Source organism: Salmo salar, chromosome 18 (assembly GCF_965601325.2).
Source record: "Salmo salar chromosome 18, fSalSal1, whole genome shotgun sequence".
NCBI classification, from domain to species: Eukaryota; Metazoa; Chordata; class Actinopteri; order Salmoniformes; family Salmonidae; genus Salmo; species Salmo salar.
In genome coordinates, this window is record NC_138308.1 from 31167790 (window position 1) to 31191019 (window position 23230).

Consider the following 23230-nt stretch of genomic DNA (forward strand, 5'->3'; position numbering starts at 1 on the left):
ATTTTTAACAAATTTTCCTTACTAATAGCAACCTTGCCATCTGTCTAAAGTAAATTTGACTACATTATAATGATGACCAAGTTGTTTCCTACTAATTATTTGCCTACTTTAGCAATGGAATCATATCTTTAAGCCACTATACTGTAATTTAGACGAAACAGTCATTTGCCCCCGTTAAGAATGACTGGGCATCTTGGTTTTCGGGGCAGTTATTCTATCTGGGGTAGTTACCTGTGGTGTTGGTTGTTGTGCTGGTGTTGGCAGATCTGGGAGGAGACAGAGGGACAGTTGTTGGTGTGGACTCTGTGGCTGCGGACTGTGTATACTGGGTTCCTCATCACAGCAGTCACTGCTGGACACGGGGCCAGGCCACGATGGGCCGAATCTGACAACACAACACACTGGTTAGACGGGAGGAACACACTGGTTAGACGGGAGGAACACACTGGTTAGACGGGAGGAACACACTGGTTAGACGGGAGGAACACACTGGTTAGACGGGAGGAACACACTGGTTAGACGGGAGGAACACACTGGTTAGACAGGAGGAACGGTTAAGAGCGTTGGGCCAGTAATTCACTGGTTCAGTAATTCGCTGGTTCCAATTCCCAAGTGGACAAGGTGGAAAAATCTGCCATTTTGCTCTTGAGCAAGGCAGTTGGCCCCCAAAAACAACTGCTCCCCGGGCGATGAGGACATGGATGTCGATTAAGGCAGCCTACCACACTTCTCTGATTCAGAGGGGTTGGGTTAAATGCAGAAGACGCATTTCAGTTGAATGCATTCAATTGTACAACGGACTAGGTATTCCCTTTTCTTTTTGATGTGTGTGTGAGTGAGTGAGTGAGTGAGTGAGTGAGTGAGTGAGTGAGTGAGTGAGTGAGTGAGTGAGTGAGTGAGTGAGTGAGTGAGTGAGTGAGTGAGTGAGTGAGTGAGTGAGTGAGTGAGTGAGTGAGTGAGTGAGTGAGTGAGTGAGTGAGTGAGTGAGTGAGAGAGAGAGAGAGAGAGAGAGAGAGAGAGAGAGAGAGAGAGAGCGAGAGAGCGAGAGACTCACTTGCAGGCAGGGCACCGTTGTAGACTGTGGGGACAAAGCCCACACTCTGTCTGTGGGAGCGGTTGGGGGAGGAGCGAAGCATCTCTCTGGGCTCTGGAGAGTGGTCATCATTGGAGTAGCTCTTGTGATTGACAGATACAGAAATCAATTGGTTTAACTTCTCTTGGGTAGGGGGCAGTATTTTCACGGCCGGATGAAAAACGTACCCAAATTAAACTGCCTACTACTCGGGCCCAGAAACTAGAATATGCATATTATTAGTAGATTTGGATAGAAAACACTCTGACGTTTCTAAAACTGTTTGAATGATGACTGAGTATAACAGAACTCATATGGCAGGCCAAAACCTGAGAAAAATCCAACCAGGAAGTTGAAAATCTGAGGCTGTAGTTTAAAAAAAATTAATTCCCTTTCCAAACTACAGTGACTTAGGGGTAATTTTGCACTTCCTAAGGCTTCCACTAGATGTCAACAGTCTTTAGACAGTTGTTTGAGGCTTCTATGGTGAATTTTGAGGGAATAACAGCCGGTTCAAGCAGTGGACTGTCTGAGGTCATGTAGTTACTTCATGAGCGTTTACGCATGGCTAGCATTTTTTATTTTTCTTCTGTAATGAATACGCTATTGTCCGGTTGGAATATTATCGATTATTTATGTTAAAAGCACCCTAAGGATTGATTGTAAACATCGTTTGACATGTTTCTACAAACGGTAATGGAACTTTTTGAGCTTTTCGTCTATTGATTTGCGCTCCCGCATCGTGCCTTTGGAATAGTGTTCTGGACACGCCAACAAAGCGGAGGTATTTGGACATAAGTGATGGACTTTATCGAACAAAAAGAACATTTCTTGTGGAAGTGGGAGTCCTGCGAGTGCATTCCGCCGAGGATCAGCAAAGGTAAGGAAAGATTTATAACACTAATTTAGAGTTTTGTTGATGCCAGAACTTGGCGGGTAACTGTATAGCTTGCATTGATGGCTGAACTCTGTACTCAGAATATTGAACAATGTGCTTTCTCCGTAAAGTTATTTTGAAATCTGACACAGCGGTTGCATTAAGAAGTAGTATATCTATAATTCTTTAAATAATTGTTATATATTTTGTCAACGTTTATGATGAGTATTTCTGTTAATGTGCACATTCCCCGGAAGTTTTGGGATTTTCTGAACATCACGCGCCAATGTAAAATGCTGTTTTTGGATATAAATATGAACTTGATCGAACAAAACATACATGTATTGTGTAACATAATGTCCTAGGAGTGTCATCTGATGAAGATCATCCAAAGTTAGTGCTTAATTTTAGCTGTATTTCTGTTTTTTGTGACGCCTCTCCATGCTAGGAAAATGGCTGTGTGGCTTTTCTTGTTTAGGTGGTGTCTTAACATAATCTAATGTTTTGCTTTCGCTGTAATGCCTTTTTGAAATCAGACAATGTGGTTGCATTAAGGAGAAGTGCATCTTTAAAATGGTGTAAAATAGTCGTATGTTTGAGAAATTTGAATTATGAGATTTTGGTCGTTTTGAATTTGCCGCCCTGCTATTTCACTGGCTGTTGGGAGTGTGTCCTGCAGGTGGGACGGTCACGTCCCACATACCCAAGAGAGGTTAATGATGATAAACAGAAACAGCAGGAGAATAAGGAGAAGGACCCATTTCAGAGTGTTGGGATCAAAATCACAGTTCAATGACCAGGAGCAGAAACAGGAAGAGGAGGAGACTAAAGGAGCCGTTTGAGAGTATTGGGACAGGACCACAGCCCCCGGCTCAGCACTGTGAGACATGGTCTGCTTATTGCCTGGAACTCTGTGCAGAGGTATCAAGTAGTTTCTCTCTGTGTTTTGAGACATAAGATGCATCTCTATAGTCTTATTAAGTTGCATCCTCTCCAATAGAAGTGGCATCCTCTCCTCTACTTGATCATAGTTGATGTTAAACATAGTGTTGGAAGGTGCACACAACATAAGAGGATGCCTTCACCTGTTCAGTTCTCTAACGTCACTGTAGATGTAGGAGAGGAGAGGATGCCTTTAGGGTAGACTATTGTGATCAGCCCTTGTGAAAAGCACTATAGATAGTATCACAATAACAAACTGACCTGGAAGGAGGGCAGGGTGATGGACTGGGGGGTCATCCTACGTCTGAGCGCTGGCGCAGATTTAGGGCGGGGCCTCTTCACCTCAGGCTCCTCACCACTGGTTCGACCAATGTCCTCGTCACATGACTTCCTCTGTGTCAGGACCTTCCCGTCCAGGAAGTAGTGGTTCCCGTTCCTGTCCCTCTCTCGTTCCCAACTGCTCTCCCCCATAACCATGGCAACAGCCTCCCCTTTGCCCCCGTCGGAGGTAAGCGTGCAGTCGGAGGTAAGCGTGCAGTCGGAGGCAGAGCTGCTCTGCTGTTTGTGTTTGAATTTGAACGAATCGTTGCGGGTGGGCGGAGTTGGAGGGGTGGGTGTGGCCGTAGAGGAGGAGGAGAGAGACTCCGTCTTGGAGGGCTGCGGGGAGTGGGCCACCAGCTGACTGGGCGACAGGTATTCCATCTTGGAAGACTGGGGCGCCGTCTCAGGCCGTGGTTTGAAGGCATCCGGGTTGAAGATGGACTTTCTCTGTTTGGGCGACTTGAAGATGGACAGTTGGGTCGGAGTCATCGCTGTGGTCGTATCCACGGCGACGGACATCCCACCTAAGATCACCTTGGGCCAGGTGCCGCCACTTTGCTTCCTCTCCAGGGTGGTCTCCATGGTGATGCAGTCGGCAGGGTTAGAGGGGTCATAGGTGATGGGGGGTGGAGGTGCCTTGGCGTAGGGGGACCCAGAGCAGCACTCCTGGAAGGCGCTGGGTCCGTAGCGGCCCGGGGGACCAAGACTGAGGTCAGAGGACGGCCGAAGGCTGGTTGAGTGGAGAGACCCCATGGAAAAGGGCTTCCTGATGTCCCCGTACATCCCCATCCCCTCCTCAGGTTCACCTGCCCCGCCCTTCCTCCTCTCTCCAGGGATGTTGACGTTACTACCACCCACTCCTGTGTCGGGGCAGAAGATGTCTGTCTGTGTGGAGCTGTTGTGTTTGAGGCTGTTCCTGGAGAGTACCTCGGAGAGACGGCCGTTGGACGATGACTCCCGCAGGCTCTCGAAGATGCTCTGGCCCGATGAACTGTGAGGGAAGAACTGGGGACATAAGAGGATAGAGGACAGAGAAAGAGGTGTGTTAGGAATAGTGAACACATTTACTTTTCCCCCGAAAAAATGTATTACACTATCCTGAAATCTAGCCACTGCAGCGTATCAGTGGAGGCTGCTGAGGGGAGGACAGCTCATAATAACGGCTGGAACGGAGCGAATGGAATGGCAATAAACAATGTGTTTGATACCATTCCAATGACTCCACTCCAGCCATTACCACGAGCCTGTCCTCCCCAATGAAGGTGCCACCAACCTCCTGTGCAGTGCAGTAGTATCTAAAGTGTTTGTTATTGAGAAATTCAATCACCGTCCTAAAACGAGTGCCCTCTATAGCATCAAATAAGGTTGTTGCAGACTCAAGGAGAACTAAAATGTAAGGCTAATTTGAGGCCCGTTTGCAGTGAAGTTTAGATTCACCTTCAAGTCAAAGCCCTATCCTAAATGAGAATGTTATGTGGCACCACATTGGCTGGAGGAGAACTTTAAGCCAGTGCATATTGAAAGAGCTTAGTACAAGGGGCTAGTTTAGATTCACCTTCATGAGAGAGAGGCTTAGAGAGTCCCTGCAGTTCCTCAGCAGAGTCTCGCACTCCGTCACCGACTTGTTGTCCAGAGCGATGCCGTTGATCTGGGGACAACAGAGGACACGCTCAGAAACACACTACTCAAACTACACCTTTCTCAAACACAAACACACATTCTGCTAGGTTGTTTTGCTTTCAAGCTAGGTTGAGAATGAACCTAACCCTAAGAGATTCTCTGCCTCCAAAGAACAGTGCTAGAGACGGGAGTATGCCTTCCTTCCTGCTGCAGCGGCCCTTCTATCAGAAATGCAGTCCAGCGGCCCTTCTATCAGAAATGTAGCTCCCACATTTCAATGACAATAGGACTAAGGCGAATTATAAAAAATACTGTGGAGGGGAGAGGGGCGCAGGGAGGGAGAAGAGGACATTTGGTAATATGCAAGCCTGAGTCCTTTCTAAAAAGAGGTCAGACTAGTGAATATTTAACACTGTACTGTTCGAAGCAGTTTATTCCATCTGTGGGGCTGACAGCTTAGTCTGAGACATTGGAGTAATGAGCATTCGTATATGCAGATTGTGCACTGACTGCATGTCGCTCTAGGGTCAGCGTGTTCAAGTCCTTTCCCTTCTAACATCATTAAACATCTACTGTATATGTGAAATAGAACCTGCTACATTCATTAACAACTACAAGGACATCGTATAAGACGATACACAACCATGATTGACATCTGCAGGCATCTGATCCAACGGTCGCTAATCACTAACACTGAGCGGTCATCTCCCATATCAGCTAGCCTGACTGTACTATTGAAGGTGAGGGTATCAACTGGGTTATCCCAAATGGCACCCTAAGCTCGATATAGTGCATTACTTTTGACCTTGGCCTAATGTGCTCTGGTTAAAAACAGTGCTGCATGTAGGAAGTAATAGGGTGCACTACTGCGACACAGCCCTGGTCTGTCATTAGAGGTGAGTGGGGAGACATCTAAGCCCAGTAGCTTTAATAAGCAGTAAAGCTTCACAGTCAGGATCTGGAGGATTATGCTTTCTGCTGCAGTTGGTGGATCATAATTAGAAAGCAAGTCATTCTGCTAGGTAGAGTGATGACTGGCTATGATTCTGTCTGTCACTAAGTCACTAGAGACATACATGGAACAGGGGTGAAATCAGGTGAAGGAAAAGGAGGGAGAGGTTGGAAGATAACGGATTAGAAGAACAGGAGAAGAACAGGAGGAGGAGAACGAGGCGGAGAAGAAGAGGAGTAGATGTGGGAGGAGGTGGAGGATAAAAAGAGGTGGAGTAGGAGAAGAAGAGGACTCACAGCGATAAGTCTGTCTCCGACTGTCAGAGATCCCTCCCTGGCAGCAGGACTCCCCTGGACCAGGGCCGTCACAAACACGCCACTCTCCAGACCTATACCACTGTCTGGATTAGAGAGAAGGATAGATGACAAAGATATAAAAGCCATATCCACTAGATGGAATATTATTAAAAGGGATGCATCATAAGGCAGAGTTCAATATGTAAGGTGCCAGAACACTCATTATCAACGTTAACTCTAAAAAGAGTTTGTAAAAAAAGCTGGTACCTTTGTGTCCAATTAGGTTGATGTGTATGGGGGTGACCAGCCTCCCTCCCAGAGACTTCCTCCTGCGCACAACCATGTTGATCAGTCCGCCTCCATTAAGCACCGCGTTCACCACCTGCTTCCTGTCCTTATTGGTCAAATCCACATCATTTAACTTCAGCAGCCAATCGTTCACTCTGAAAAGCAAGAAGTGAAAACATGTTACTGGAGATGAGGAAAGAACAGGTTGTGTTCAGTGATGTTAAAAGTAAGATGGAAATGTAAAAAAGGAAATGTGAGAATTACCTTAACCTTCCATCTGCAATACTTCCTCTGTCAACTCTTGTCACAAATATTCCACAATCTCCTGGTAAATACGGATCGTTTACCCCTTCTGCTATGTCAAACCCAAGTGCCCTCAAATCCATGTCATCCTGCAGGAAAACATGTAAGTTTAATATACTGTACACTGGTTTTCTATACATCGGTTCAGAGACAATGTATTTACCAGGATTTGGAAATCAATTTATCAAATTATGAAATCAGTCAATCGAGCCATCAATCCATCCACGCATGGCCAAATAATAATTCAATTAAATCGATAACAGTAGTTGATGTCTCTAGACTGACCCCGTCCTTCTCAAACTCCACCACCTCAGTCTCCCACTCCAGAGAGTCTGTGTCGATAGCTGAGTCATGGGAGCTGTGTGCCATCAGCTGACAGAACCTTGCCTCCTTGTCCAGCTGGCTCTCCATCTTCTCTCTGAACACAGTGACAAGACACAGGTCAGGAAGTGATTTCACAAAGTATGTGAGGATGGCTGGGGGTTGTTTTGAAGCATCCGGAAGTTGGAGAATTTAGCATTTTTCAAACACCTGAAAAAGCCTTTTCCTGCAATCTAGATCTATTTTCTAAATATCTAAGCCTACCTCTTGATCGGTCTGTGTCCTCCTGACTGGTGGTTCTTTATTAAACAAACTAAATGTGCTTTTCTGGTAAAAATCTGGGTAACACATTCAAAAGAATGAGAGACTTATTCAGCACATTTAGTTATTGCTTGTTTATCTAAAGTCTACCAACCTTGCCAGCAGGCATGCCAGCTAAGATTGAGTAGCTAGCTTTTCTAAACTAACTTGATTGATAGCCTGAAATTGGTTCTTGGTAGCTAGTTATGAGGTTCGGAAAATATGTGGGCTAGCTAAAGCCAACTTTAGAACATTGCTAGGTGGCTAGTAGCACTACAATTTTTTGGGGGACAAATCTGAGGGGGCAAGTGCCCCTGTGCCCCCTATGGGCATGACACCTATGCACACAAGCCATGAAGGGATATCCCAGAGCTGCTGGCTAACATTAGCCACTAGCCATGCAAAACGAGTGTTGGCAGTGGTGAACAACAATCCTGCAATCACGAGGAGGTGTGATGTAAACAACCCATCAGATTACCCACATGATCTCCGTGTAGTAGGCTACCAGAGTTTTTCAACCTTTGCTTAGTACTAGCGTGCTATAGTAGCTAGCTGACTGTGCTGTTGTGATCATTTCCATCTGCTTGGAGCCTTCCTCCGATCGCTGTCTTATTGTTGACTCCTCCCCTCGTCTACGTTGTCCAATGGATTATTGCCTCTGGAATCTGTCTTTTTGGATTTACCTCACTATATCGCTATTGGATTAGCTGACAATCCCTCTGAAGGGAATCGCTCCTTGGCCCTTCTTTGGTAACCAACTCAGCCGTCAATCGGTAAGTCTCTGCTCTCTCATTTTGTGTGTGTTCTGTGGGTTCCTACCTGTGTTAGACTAGTTGGTGTTGTTCTCTGGCTTACTACTTAGCCATGTTGACCATGGTTGGTTGGCTAGCTAGCTAGCTAGCTAGCTAGCGCCTGCAGGCTGGTAGGGCCAGCGCCTGCAGGCTGGTAGGGCCAGCGCCTGCAGGCTGGTAGGGCCAGCGCCTGCAGGCTGGTAGGGCCAGCGCCTGCAGGCTGGTAGGGCCAGCGCCTGCAGGCTGGTAGGGCCAGCGCCTGGTAGGGCCAGCGCCTGCAGGCTGGTAGGGCCAACGCCTGCAGGCTGGTAGGGCCAACGCCTGCAGGCTGGTAGGGCCAACGCCTGCAGGCTGGTAGGGCCAACGCCTGCAGGGTAGTAGGGCCAGCGCCTGCAGGGTAGTAGGGCCAGCGCCTGCAGGGTAGTAGGGCCAGCGCCCGCAGGGTAGTAGGGCCAGCGCCTGCAGGGTAGTAGGGCCAGCGCCTGCAGGGTAGTAGGGCCAGCGCCTGCAGGGTAGTAGGGCCCGCGCCTGCACGGTAGTAGGGCCAGCGCCTGCAGGGTAGTAGGGCCAGCGCCTGCAGGGTAGTAGGGCCAGCGCCTGCAGGGTAGTAGGGCCAGCGCCTGCAGGGTAGTAGGGCCAGCGCCTGCAGGGTAGTAGGGCCAGCGCCTGCAGGGTAGTAGGGCCAGCGCCTGCAGGGTAGTAGGGCCAGCGCCTGCAGGGTAGTAGTGCCAGCGCCTGCAGGGTAGTAGGGCCAGCGCCTGCAGGGTAGTAGGGCCAGCGCCTGCAGGGTAGTAGGGCCAGCGCCTGCAGGGTAGTAGGGCCAGCGCCTGCAGGCTGGTAGGGCCAGCGCCTGCAGGCTGGTAGGGCCAGCGCCTGCAGGCTGGTAGGGCCAGCGCCTGCAGGCTGGTAGGGCCAGCGCCTGGTAGGGCCAGCGCCTGGTAGGGCCAACGCCTGCAGGCTGGTAGGGCCAACGCCTGCAGGCTGGTAGGGCCAACGCCTGCAGGGTAGTAGGGCCAGCGCCTGCAGGGTAGTAGGGCCAGCGCCTGCAGGGTAGTAGGGCCAGCGCCTGCAGGGTAGTAGGGCCAGCGCCTGCAGGGTAGTAGGGCCAGCGCCTGCAGGGTAGTAGGGCCAGCGCCTGCAGGGTAGTAGGGCCAGCGCCTGCAGGGTAGTAGGGCCAGCGCCTGCAGGGTAGTAGGGCCAGCGCCTGCAGGGTAGTAGGGCCAGCGCCTGCAGGGTAGTAGGGCCAGCGCCTGCAGGGTAGTAGGGCCAGCGCCTGCAGGGTAGTAGGGCCAGCGCCTGCAGGGTAGTAGGGCCAGCGCCTGCAGGGTAGTAGGGCCAGCGCCTGCAGGGTAGTAGGGCCAGCGCCTGCAGGGTAGTAGGGCCAGCGCCTGCAGGGTAGTAGGGCCAACGCCTGCAGGGTAGTAGGGCCAACGCCTGCAGGGTAGTAGGGCTAACGCCTGCAGGGTAGTAGGGCTAACGCCTGCAGGGTAGTAGGGCTAACGCCTGCAGGGTAGTAGGGCTAACGTCTGCAGGAATTCTGATCGGAAAATAGAAAAGTGAGGTGTAACTTTGCATTAGGGCTTTTGATGCGTATACTAACGCAAATCCATATATTCATTGTAGTTGCGTTTATGCTACCTACCATTTAAAAAGGTGCTGCAAGTGCAGCAAGTCTAAAACGCAGTAGCAAGGTCATATTCTGCAGTGTGTAAAGGAAAGTTTGAAGGAGAAACTGGCGTACGGTGGCTGACTGTCACTAAGATGCATTATGTCCTCATGAGGCAGGCCTAGAGGGGGTCATTGACTTGAGCCTAAATCTTACCATTTTCTTCTTCGTCACAAGGAAGGAGGTTGACCTCTCAAAGTCACAAGAAACAGAGAGAATTTAAAATGGCAGTCACACACTGACCAGTAGAGGGAGATGTTCACATCAATACAGAGGGGATGAGAAAGTTGAAAGTGCTTGTGTGTGTGTGTGTGTGTGTGTGTGTGTGTGTGTGTGTGTGTGTGTGTGTGTGTGTGTGTGTGTGTGTGTGTGTGTGTGTGTGTGTGTGTGTGTGTGTGTGTGTGTGTGTGTGTGTGTGTGTGTGTGTGTGTATGTATGTATGTATGTATGTATATATATATATATATATATATATATATATATATATATATAAAAACTCAGGGACTCACTTGAGTTCTTTCAGTTCCCGTGACGAGTCGTTCTTCTGCTTCCTCATGTCGTCAAGGTTACGCAGGGCGTCGGCCAGATCGCTGACCGCCCGGTCCCTCTCCCTACGCAGGTTATCACACAGCGTCCTGGAGGGGCAGGATATGACATCGTCAAGCATCAGCAGTTTAGTCTGTTAATATTCCTTGCATCCCCTCTCCATGCTTCCTTCTCAAAACGTATTGGGGGAGATCTGAGGTTCCCCCTCTCTGACCATTTACTCCAATGCGTTTTCAGAAGGGGGCAAGGAGAGAAGATACAAGGAAGCCAAGAAAGACTAATTAAGAGCGAGCCTACCCCACCTTTTCTTTTCCCTCTCTCCATCCCCCTTCTCTCTCACCCTGTACTCACCGTATGCTCTCTCGCTCTGCCACTATCTTGTCTCTCTCCTGGAAGGCCCAGTCACGTCGACACTTGGCCACCTCAGCCTCCTGCGTGGCCTCCTTCAGCTCCTGGGACATGGCTTCGTACTGCTTCCTCAACACCTCCATCTCCTTGTTGACCCGCTCTATGTCCAGGGTGGCAGAATCTTGTTTCTGTCACACACACACAGGAGACACGCACACACAGACACACATGAGATGCAGACACAAGAGAAAAGCGGACACACAGTAGACACAATCAGTCACTTACAGTACATGCAGATCAACAGATCAAACCCAAATTTCCAGAAACTTTCCAAAGGTTCCCAGGTTTCTCAGTAGGAGAATTCCCACAATCAGAAGGAAATAACCAGAGAGGAAATCCTCCAACTGGTATTTCTAACACATATTTTAAAAGGTGAACTCAGCAATATGATGTAGATATAGAAAGTAAACAGCATATTGGGTCAATTTCCGCAACAACTAAGAGGGTTGAAGCGAGGCTCAACTTCTCCGCCGTTTTGGTCCCCTGGCTTCCACGCTGTGACAGCGTGAAGCGAACCCGTGCACATGCGCAGATACTGTGTGTGTGTGACTGTGTGAGAGCGAAGTCTTGCATCTCGCTCATCTCAATATCTGCGGTGCTGTTCATGGAGCAGCAGCGTAGCCTAGTGGTTAGAGCGTTGAACTAGTAACCGAAGGGTTGCAAGATCGAATCCCCGAGCTGACAAGGTACAAATCTGTCGTTCTGCCCCTGAACAAGGCAGTTAACCCACTGTTCCTAGGCCGTCATTGTAAATAAGAATTTGTTCTTAACTGACTTGCCTAGTTACATAAAGGTAAAATATATATATTTTTTTTACTGAGTCTACCTTTAGGCATCCTGACTTCTGTAGTGTAAACCGCAGTAGGAGGGCCATCTAGTGGTCTGAACAGGGAAGTGTCAGCAGCAGCATTAATCTAGGGGACTAAATCTGTTTTAGGGTCATTCCACTGGCATAATCCAATGGTTGACAGTTTATGGGATACTCTAAGCTCCATCATGTGTCTAACCTGTGGCTGGGAGCTGTCACTTCATCATTGTCTAACCTGTGGCTGGCAGCAGTCACTTTTTGACAGACAGCAGGGATGGTGCTGATAACTGGGTAGATTGTATTTTTTTCTTTATTAAAATTGACCTTCGATGCCTATGTACTTTGTCCATACCGGTGTTTCAGAAAACGTGTGTGTACGTACAGTGGCAATAGAAATGATGTGAACCCTTTGGAAATACCTGAATTTCTGCATAAATAAAAGTTGATCTGATCTTCATCTAGGTCACAACAATAGACAACACAGTCTGCTTAATAAACCAATAAACAATTTTCATGTCTTTATTGAACACACTATGTAAACATTCACAGTGCAGGGTTGAAAAAGTATGTGAACCATTGGATTTAATAACTGGTTGACCCTCCTTGGGCAGCAATAACCTCAACCAAATGTTTTCTGTAGTTGTGGATCAGACCTGCACAATGGTCAGGAGGAATCTTGGACTATTCCTCTTTGCAAAACTGTTTCAGTTCAGCAATATTCTTGGGATGTCTTGTGTGAACTGCTCTGTTGAGGATATGCCACATCATCTCAATCGGGTTGAGGTCAGGGCTCTGACTGGGCCACTCCAGAAGGCATATTTTCTTCTGTTGAAGCCATTCTGTTTTACTTCTGTGTTTTGGGTTGTTGTCCTGTTGCGTCACCCAACTTCTGTTGCGCTTCAATTGGCAGACAGATAGGCTAACATTCTCCTGCAAAATGACTCCGGGATGCTAGAATTCTAGGCAGAGTTGCAAAGAAAAAGCCATATCACAGACTGGCCAATAAAAAGAAAAGATTAAGATGGGCAAAAGAACAGACACTGGACAGAAGAACTCTGCCTAGAAGGCCAGCATCCCGGAGTCGCCTCTTCACTGTTGACGTTGAGACTGGTGTTTTGCGGGTACTATTTATTGAAGCTGCCAGTTGAAGACTGGTGAGGTGTCTGTTTCTCAAACTATACAATAAAATGTACTTATCCTCTTGCTCAGTTGTGCACCGGGGCCTCCCACTCGTTCTATTCTGGTTAGAGCCCGTTTGCGCTGTTCTCTGAAGGGAGTAGTACACAGCGTTGTACAAGATCTTCAGTTTCTTGGCAATTTCTCGCATGGAATAGCCTTCATTTCTCAGAACAAGAATAGACTGACGAGTTTCAGAAGAAAGGTCTTTGTTTCTGGCCATTTTAAGTCTGTAATCGAACCCACAAATGATGATGCTCCAGATATTCAACTAGTCTAAAGAAGGCCATTTTTTATTGCTTCTTTAATTAGCACAACAGTTTTCAGTTGTGCTAACATAATTGCAAAATGGTTATGATCAATTAGCCTTTTAAAATGATAAACTTGGATTAGCTAACACAACGTGCCATTGGAACACAGGAGTGATGGTTGCTGATAATGGGCCTCTGTACGCCTATGTAGATATTCCATTAAAAGTCTGCCGTTTCCAGCTACAATAGTCATTTACAACATCAACAATATATACACTGTATTTCTGATCAATTTGATTTTAAAAATGTTTAACTTTTCTTTCAAAAACAAGGACATTTCTAAGTTATCCCAAACTTTTGAAAGGTAGTGTATTTTTTTAAATTTTTTAAATACAGGTGTATTATATCTGTAAGGTGTGTGTATTGTTCCCAGGTGTGAGTGTGTTACCTGTCTAGCAAGGTAATACTCTCTCAGTAGCTGATCTCCCTGTATGACAACCTTTGTCCTCTCTCTAATACAGGTGTGTGTGTTGTTCCCAGGTGTGTGTGTGTGTGTTGTTCCCAGGTGTGTGTGAGTGTGTTACCTGTCTAGCCTGGTAGTATTCTCTCAGTAGCTGTTCCTTCTGTATGATAGCCTCTGTCCTCTCCTTGCGGGCCACGTCTCTCTCCTCCCGGACCGTCTCGATGTCTTTACAGGCCTGGCTCAACTCCTTCTGGGCCTCAGCCTTGTCCTTCACCTCGTGGCAGTACTTCTCCAATAGCTCGTTCCTCTCACAGATTGCTCTGTCCCGATCCACCAATGACGAGTTCAGCTCCTAAAAACAATCATTTCAATCAGATTTAACGCCATAACACAGTCACAAAATCCCTTGATTGATCCGGCAGCGACAAATTAAGCTAATTGGCAGTGGTCTGAGAGCCTAGTAACCAAAAAAAAAGTGTTCAACAAATCAAAATCTTTAAAGTAGCCACTGTAAGAATATGTTGAATGTAAAAACAACGCAGAGGACTAGAATTAACGATCAATGGAAACAGCGTTTTTTTCTGTAATATGGCATCAATGGAAATAGTTGGTTTTCAGTTCAACATCTGTTAGGAATGTCAGTCCTGAACTCATAGCTACGTGTGGCACATTCTCATTGGTCCAACCTGAAACAGGATACTTGTTATTTGGCCATTGGCCCAGTTTTATTACAAGGAATTCTAATTGGTCAACCACAGGCTAGGGCTGGGTTATAAAGTGCATCCTGCCCCTTTGTTCTGTGGAGCATCACTGAGGCCAGGGGAGCATGTACATCTACCTCCCTGCATGATTCGTCCTCTTTGAATAAGAATAAACCTATTTTCCTCCCCGATTTGTTTTGGGGTCTGTGTTATTGAAGAATAACATCAACTGCTAACATTTGGTGCCGTGACCCAAAATGAATTGGTCTGAACAACAACAAGAAAAACTCAACTGTGTGTTGATCCAGAAGAAAGAGTGAAGACTGAGCGCAACCCACTTTGGGGAGTTAACTCTTAATCTCCTGATTGATGGCATAAGTGCTGGGTGAGTCAAGACTAATATAATAAAAATATATATCTTTTAAAATCAGGTTAAAATTGGTGTATACAATGAGTGATACGTATCTGTGATGTATAAGGTTCAAGTCCTTTGTTCTCTATTGAAAGGTTAGAATCCTTTCTTGTTGTGAAACCTTGTTGCATCGAAGTGAGTTGCTAGTTGAGTAGCAATTTTTACACGTTTAGTTAACGTAAGCCTTCAACAAGCTTTTTGAAGTGAACATAAGTTATGGGTAGCCAGGCCCTACAAAAACAATGTGTTCTAGAAGAGGTTTGAGTCCTTAAAAGGGGTTACACACACACTCTGGGATTAAATAAATAAATAAATAAATTATATATATATACACACACACACACACACACACACACATACATACATATATATACACACACACACATATTATATATATATATATATACACACATGTTTTCCTTAAGGGTCTGACCAATGCAACCACCAATAGGGGAAAGAACCAAATGTGTTCAAAAACCGAAAGAACCGTTTGTTGAATTTGAATTAAGATTTAGAGCAGAGGTGGTTAGACACAGTGGGTTACCTGACATGGAAGATGATGCCCCATTTTTGAGGAATTGAGTGTAATCCCACATCAGCTGATGCAATCCATACATGATGATTTGCAAAAAACTTTTGTTTCCACCACTAATGACAGGGAGAGACAAAACTACGGCAACAAACTGTCACGACTGGACAGAGAGAAAAAAGGTGGATTTCCTGGCCCGCATCTCCCTGAGGTTTTGTGGGTGACACAGAACCGACTTCCGGCGCAGACAGAGATGGCCGCCTCGCTTCGCGGTCCTAGGAAACTGTGCAGTATTTCGTTTTTTTAATGTGTCATTTCTTACATTGTTACCCCAGGAAATACTAGGTTTTATTACAAACAGTCGGGAGGAACTATTGGATATAAGAGCAACGTCAACTCACCAACATTACGACCAGGAATACGACTTTCCCGAAGCGGATCCTCTGTTTGGTCCACCACCCAGGACAATGGCTCGGATCCCAGCCGGCAACCCAAAACAACAGCGCCGCAGACGGAGCGGTCTTCTGGTCAGGCTCCGTAGACGGGCACATCGAGCTCTGCTCCAGAGCATACTACTCCCCAATGTCCAGTCTCTTGACAACAAGGTAGACGAAATCCGAGCAAGGGTTGCCTTCCAGAGAGACATCAGAGATTGTAACGTTCTTTGTTTCACGGAAACATAGCTCACTCTGGATACGTCAGAGTCGGTACAGCCACCCGGCTTCTTCACGCATCGCGCCGACAGAAACAAACATCTCTCTGGTAAGAAGGGCGGGGGTGTATGCCTTATGATTAACCTGTTGGGTCTAGGGGGCAGCATTTGCACGTCTGGATAAAAAAAATGTACCCGATTTAATCTGGTTACTAATCCTACCCAGTAACTAGAATATGCATATACTTATTATATATGGATAGAAAACACTCTAAAGTTTCCAAAACTGTTTGAATGGTGTCTGTGAGTATAACAGAACTCATTTGGCAGGCAAAACCCTGAGACATTTTCTGACAGGAAGTGGATACCTGATGTGTTGTATTGACTTTAAAGCTATCCCATTGAAAGACACAGGGGTTTAGGAATATTTTGGCACTTCCTATTGCTTCCACTAGATGTCACCAGCCTTTACAAAGTGTTTTGAGTCTTCTGGAGGGAGATCTGACCGAACAAGAGCCATGGAACGGTGATGTCCCATTAGACACCTGGCGCGCTACTTCATGTTGGGTACCCTCGTTCCAATACGTTATAAAAGGCTATGCATTCGTCCACCTTGAATATTATTCATGTTCTGGTTAAAAAAGGCCCTAATGATTTATGCTATACAACGTTTGACATGTTTGAACGAACGGAAATATATTTTTTCCCCTCGTTCATGACGAGAAGTCCGGCTGGCTTACATCATGTGCTAACGAGACGGAGATTTTTGGACATAAATGATGAGCTTTTTTGAACAAAACTACATTCGTTATGGACCTGTGATACCTGGAAGTGACATCTGATGAAGAGAATCAAAGGTAATGGATTATTTACATAGTATTTTCGATTTTAGATCTCCCCAACATGACGTCTAGTCTGTATCGCAACGCGTATTTTTCTGGGCACAGTGCTCAGATTATTGCAAAGTGTGATTTCCCAGTAAGGTTATTTTTAAATCTGGCAAGTTGATTGCGTTCAAAAGATGTAAATCTATAATTCTTTAAATGACAATATAATATTTTAACAATGTTTTCTAATTTTAATTATTTAATTTCTGACGCTGACTTGACTGCCGGTTATTGGAGGGAAACGATTTCCTCAACATCAATGCCATAGTAAAACGCTGTTTTTGTATATAAATATGAACTTGATAGAACTAAAAATGCATGCATTGTCTAACATAATGTCCTAGGAGTGTCATCTGATGGAGATTGTAAAAGGTTAGTGTATCATTTTAGCTGGTTTTATGGTTTTGGTGACCCTGTCTTTGACTTGACAAAACATTACACACAACTCTTGTAAATGTACTGTCCTAACATACTCTAAATTTATGCTTTCGCCGTAAAACCTTTTTGAAATCGTAAAACGTGGTTAGATTAAGGAGATGTTTATCTTTCAAATGGTGTAACATAGTTGTATTTTTGAAAAATTTGAATTTTGACATTTATTTGGATTCAAATTTGCCGCTCTTGAAATGCACCTGCTGTTGATGGAGTGCACCACAGGTGGCACGCTAGCGTCCCACCTAGCCCCAAGAGGTTAACGAGACGTGGTGTGATCATAACAACATACAGGAACTCAAGTCCTTTTGTTCACCTGACCTAGAATTCCTTACAATCAAATGCAGACCGCATTATCTACCAAGAGAATTCTCTTCGCTCATAATCACAGTCGTGTATATCCCGCCCCAATCAGACAAATCGATGGCCCTGAAATATCTTCATTGGACTGTAAACTGGAAACGACATATCCTGAGGCTGCATTTATTGTAGCTGGGGAGTTTAACAAGGCTAATCTGAAAACAAGGCTCCCTAAATTTTATCAGCATATCGAATGAGCGCCACGGGCTGGCAAAACCCTGGATCATTGTTATTCTAACTTCCGCAACGCATATAAAGCCCTCCCCCGCCCTCCTTTCGGAAAATCTGACCACGACTCCATTTTCTTGCTCCCAGCCTATAGACAGAAACTAAAACAGGACGCACCCGTGCTCAGGTCTGTTCAACGCTGGTCCGACCAATCGGATTCCATGGTTCAAGATTGCTTCGATCACGTGGACTGGAATATGTTCCGCATAGCGTCGCACAATAACATTGATGAATACGCTGATTTGGTGAGCGAGTTTATTAGCAAGTGCATCGGTGATGTTGTACCCACAGCGTCTATCAAAAAAACATTCCCCAACCAGAAACCATGGGTTGATGGCAGCATTCGCGCAAAACTGAAAGCGCAAACCACTGCTTTTAATCAGGGCAAGGTGACCGGAAACATGACCGAATACAAACAGTGTAGCTATTCCCTCCGCAAGGCAATCAAACAAGCTAAGCATCAGTATAGAGACAAAGTAGAGTCGCAATTCAACGGTTCAGACACGAGGGCTATGTGGCAGGGTCTACAGTCAATCACGGACTACAAAAGGAAAACCAGCCCCGTCGCGGACCATGATGTCTTGCTCACAGACAAACTAAACAATTTCTTTGCTCGCTTTGAGGACAACACAGTGCCACTGACACGGCCCGCTACCAAAACCTGCGGGCTCTCCTTCACTGCAGCCAACGTGAGTAAAACATTTAAACGTGTTAACCCTCGCAAGGCTGCCGGCCCAGACGACCAGCTGGCTGGTGTGTTTACGGACATATTCAATCAAACCTTATCCCAGTCTGCTGTTCCCACACGCTTCAAGAGGGCCACCATTGTTCCTGTTCCCAAGAAAGCGAAGGTAACTGAGCTAAATGACTAATCACCCCGTTGCACTCACATCATGAAGTGCTTTGAGAGACTAGTCAAGGACCACATCACCTCCACCCTATCTGACACCCTAGACCCACTCCAATTTGCTTACCACCCTAATAGGTCCACAGACGACACAATCGCAATCACACTGCCCTAACCCATCTGGACAAGAGGAATACCCATGTAAGAATGCTGTTCATCGACTACAGCTCAGCATTTAACACCATAGTACCCTCCAAACTCGTCATTAAGCTCGGGACCCTGGGTCTCGACCCTGCCCTGTGCAACTGGGTCCTGGACTTTGACGGGCCGCCTCCAGGTGGTGAGGGTAGGTAACATCTCCACCCCGCTGATCCTCAACACTGGGGCCCCACAAGGGTGCGTTTTCAGCCCTCTCCTGTACTCCCTGTTCATCCATGACTGCGTGGCCATGCACGCCTCCAACTCAATCATCAAGTTTGCAGATGACACTACAGTGTTAGGCTTGATTACCAACGGTCTACAGGGAGGAGGTGAGGACCCTCGGAGTGTGGTGTCAGGAAAATAACCTCTCACTCAACGTCAACAAAACAAATTAGATGATCGTGGACTTCAGGAAACAGCAGAGGGAGCACCCCCCTATCCACATCGACGGGACAGTAGTGGAAAAGGCGGAAAGTTTTAACTTCCTCGGCTTACACATCACGGACAAACTGAAATGGTCCACCCACACAGACAGCGTGGTGAAGAAGGTGCAACAACACCTCTTCAAACTCAGGAGACTGAAGAAATTCGGCTTGTCACCAAAAACTCACAAATTTTTACAGATGCACAATCGAGAGCATCCTGTCGGGCTGTATCACCGCCTGGTACGGCAACTGCTCCGCCCACAACTGTAAGGCTCTCCAGAGGGTAGTGAGGTCTGCACAACGCATCACCGGGGGCAAACTACCTGCCCTCCAGGACACCTACACCACCCGATGTCACAGGAAGGCCAAAAAGATCATCAGAACAACAATCACCTGGAGCCACTGCCTGTTCACCCCGCTATCATCCAGAAGGCGAGGTCAGTACAGGTGCATCAAAGCGAGGACCAAGAGACTGAAAAACAGCTTCTATCTCAATACCATCAGACTGTATGCATGTTGGCTGCTGCCAACATACATACATCTCTAGCCACTTTAATAATGAAAAATGTATGTAATAAATGTATCACTAGCCACTTTAAACAATACCACTTTATAATGTTTACATAACCTACATTACTCATCTCATATGTATATACTGTACTCTATACCATCTACTGCATCTAGCCTATGCCGTTCGGCCATCACTCATTCATATATTCTTATTCATTCCTTTACACTTGTGTGTATAAGGTAGTTGTTGTGAAATTGTTAGGTTAGATATTACTGCACGGTCAGAACTAGAAGCAAAAGCATTTCGCTACACCTGCATTAACATCTGCTAACCATGTGTATGTGACCAATCAAATTTGATTTACACCGGCTGTAATCAGAGTTGTGCAGGTTCCGAGTGAAACAAACGAGATTCGTTCAGCAGAAGAGAAACCTGGTCAATGTCATTATTGCGGGACTTCTGGTCACTGGCAACGAATGTGGGAAAAGTTCCTCACATGTTCTTATGAGGAATGGCCAGGAGAAGCAGGGTCTGTAAGGGAAAATGGAATCAAGACAACAGCCCCAACGACACAATGCTGATGCAGAATGTAAGAAGCTCTCTGTGGCTCAGCAGACGAATTTGCTGGATGCTGTGGAGGGAAACTTATTGACCCCTCTTTCGTACCATCTCAGCTGGTGTACATATGAAAATCGAATGGAATATATGTGAACATAACTTTGCAGTAGATTATTTTTAGTAGATACGGGTGCTGAAGTCACTGTATTGCTCATATCTTATGCAAAACATATGTCCTCAATACACAGGCAAGAAGATGAGAGCAACAGGAGTGGGGGGGACGGGACGACGACGACTAATGAAACAGACCAAACCATTATCAATTTCTATTGATCCAATGAAAATTGATGCAAGGGTGTGGATAGGCTCATTTGAACAACCTATTTTAGGCCTTGATATTATTATGCAACTTGACTCTACATTAAACATTTCTGAAGGAAAGGTGAAATGGCAAATTCGACAACTGCAGGTATCTATAGTTCAGAACCATCCTATTTGGACTACGAAGACAAATGAGAGTGGAACTTTGGATACGGAACCAGAGTGCTTGACAGGTGTTTCCCCACCTTGCACAGAACAAAGGAAGCTATGGCCGCTACTAAAGTAGTGGAGGCTCCTAACATCATGGCACACCATGTTATCCAGCTACTCTGATGCTTCCTCCAGATACCACATTACTTGAACACGACTGTTGCGAGTTGGTTTTGGATCAGCTCTTTGATGGGTTTATTAAGAGTCAGCCGTTGGAAAACGCTGAGTTTATCTTATACACAGATGGTTTAAACATTGTGGAGGGGGGTGTGAGGAAGGCAGGCTGGGCAGTTACACCGGACAATGTGATAGTGACAGGCACGTTACCTGCAGGAACATCAGCACATGTGGTGGAATTGGTGGCTTTGACAGAAGCACTTAAACTGGTTGAATGAAAAACAGCTAATATCTACAGGCTTAAGGAAGGCTTTTGGTGTTACCCATGGTTTTGGAAAAATATGGAAAAAGGATTCATGATATCACTGGGAGCTCCTGTGAAGAATGGACCAGAGGTGATGGCTCTACTGAATGCTCTCCAGTTACCTGGACAAGTTGCAATTTTGAAAATGAAAGCACATGGGAAAAATCTTTACAGACAAGGGTAATGGTAATGATTTGGCTGACAGAGCTGCCAAGGCAGCTGCCAAGAGAACACCTCTGTCACCTAAACTGATTAGGAGATACACCTTGGATACATTGCAACACAGAGATATGCAAAGCAGTGCACCAAAACATGAAGTGTGGGAATGGATGGCTGCAGGATGCAAACTCAAACAAGAAGGTGTGTGGAAATACAACCTGACCCTACTTGGTGGCACAGATCCACTCTTTGGGACACATTGGTGTGGACAAGAGTTTATCGTTTAGTGGGCAAATGGTGGAATCCTGGTGTGCGGAAATAGGCTGAGGCTGTTGTGGCGAATTGCAACATTTGTATGGAAAATACCACCAAAGGACGAGTGAAAGTACAGACACGACGAGCGCCTGCCCCACCATGACCCTTCAGTCATCTACAGCTTGATTACATCACGCTGCCCAAATGTATAGGACACAAAGACGTGCTGGTCATTGTCGTTTTTCACGATGGGTTGAAGCCTACCCTACTAAGAAAGGAACTGCACAACAAACAGCTACATTTTTGAATTGAGAAATCATAGAAGTAAAAGAGGCGTGGGGAATAACTCCCGAGGAGGGACATGACGTCGTGCCAGGACAGCGGGTGATGGTAAAAAGACATGTAAGACACATCAGGGCCAAAATGGGAAGGTCTTTATCAAGTTCTGCTCATAACAGTAAAAGTCCAGGGAAAATCACAATGGATACATGTCACTCATTGCAAGGTTGTCTATTTTGATGACAAAGCGGAGCCTGGAGAATAAAGAACTGATTGATTAGCAATTGGGGGTCAATCTCGGGTGAAGAAGCATAGTAAGATGATCAGAACCTGATAAGCTTCTATGTTGTATACCACAGTCATCATATTAGGGATATCTAGGTGAAATGTACAACTTTTTCCTGAAAATCATGACAGCTTACTTAGGGAAATCTATGAGAAACATACATTTCTCTTGAAACAGGACATGTTACTTTCACATTTGTTTCCTTTGTTACAGGTTATGAGAATCTACAGTCTGAAGCAATATCCCTTGATCCAGGACTGTACTTGAAATGATACAAGATCACTGGTGAAGTGCTCATTAGAGAAGTCCTTATCAACCAGTGGAACGGAAGAGGAATACCTCACTACTGGCAGACTGTCAGAACATAAATTCTAATATACTGCTCAAAAAAATAAAGGGAACACTTAAACAACACAATGTAACTCCAAGTCAATCACACTTCTGTGAAATCAAACTGTCCACTTAGGAAGCAACACTGATTGACAATAAATGTCACATGCTGTTGTGGAAATGGAATCGACAACAGGTGGAAATTATAGGCAATTAGCAAGACACCCCCAATAAAGGAGTGGTTCTGCAGGTGGGGACCACAGACCACTTCCCAGTTCCTATGCTTCCTGGCTGATGTTTTGGTCACTTTTGAATGCTGGCGGTGCTTTCACTCTAGTGGTAGCATGAGACGGAGTCTACAACCCACACAAGTGGCTCAGGTAGTGCAGCTCATCCAGGATGGCACATCAATGCGAGCTGTGGCAAGAAGGTTTGCGGTGTCTGTCAGCGTAGTGTCCAGAGCAAGGAGGCGCTACCAGGAGACAGGCCAGTACATCAGGAGATGTGGAGGAGGCCGTAAGAGGGCAACAACCCAGCAGCAGGACCGCTACCTCCGCCTTTGTGCAAGGAGGAGCAGGAGAAGCACTGCCTGAGCCCTGCAAAATGACCTCCAGCAGGCCACAAATGTGCATGTGTCTGCTCAAACGGTCAGAAACAGACTCCATGAGGGTGGTATGAGGGCCCGACGTCCACAGGTGGGGGTTGTGCTTACAGCCCAACACCGTGCAGGACGTTTGGCATTTGCCAGAGAACACCAAGATTGGCAAATTCGCCACTGGCGCCCTGTGCTCTTCACAGATGAAAGCAGGTTCACACTGAGCACAT

The 23230-nt window shown here is 46.2% G+C and overlaps 1 protein-coding gene across 4 annotated transcripts in view; it reads right to left on the bottom strand.

The window, feature by feature from the left end:
• Positions 1-23230, bottom strand: part of LOC106577192 (disks large homolog 5) — a 119689-nt gene that overhangs the window by 42177 nt on the left and 54282 nt on the right. For all 4 annotated transcript variants that reach the window (XM_014155050.3, XM_014155048.3, XM_014155051.3 and 1 more), the window contains 11 exons: positions 13523-13753; positions 10647-10831; positions 10259-10384; positions 6957-7089; positions 6633-6760; positions 6348-6523; positions 6081-6184; positions 4768-4860; positions 3153-4217; positions 1055-1175; positions 232-385 (listed from right to left, as the gene is read on the bottom strand). In XM_014155050.3, the coding sequence (XP_014010525.3) occupies positions 232-385; positions 1055-1175; positions 3153-4217; positions 4768-4860; positions 6081-6184; positions 6348-6523; positions 6633-6760; positions 6957-7089; positions 10259-10384; positions 10647-10831; positions 13523-13753 (2516 nt within the window). The remainder of the gene's footprint in view (positions 1-231; positions 386-1054; positions 1176-3152; positions 4218-4767; positions 4861-6080; positions 6185-6347; positions 6524-6632; positions 6761-6956; positions 7090-10258; positions 10385-10646; positions 10832-13522; positions 13754-23230) is intronic.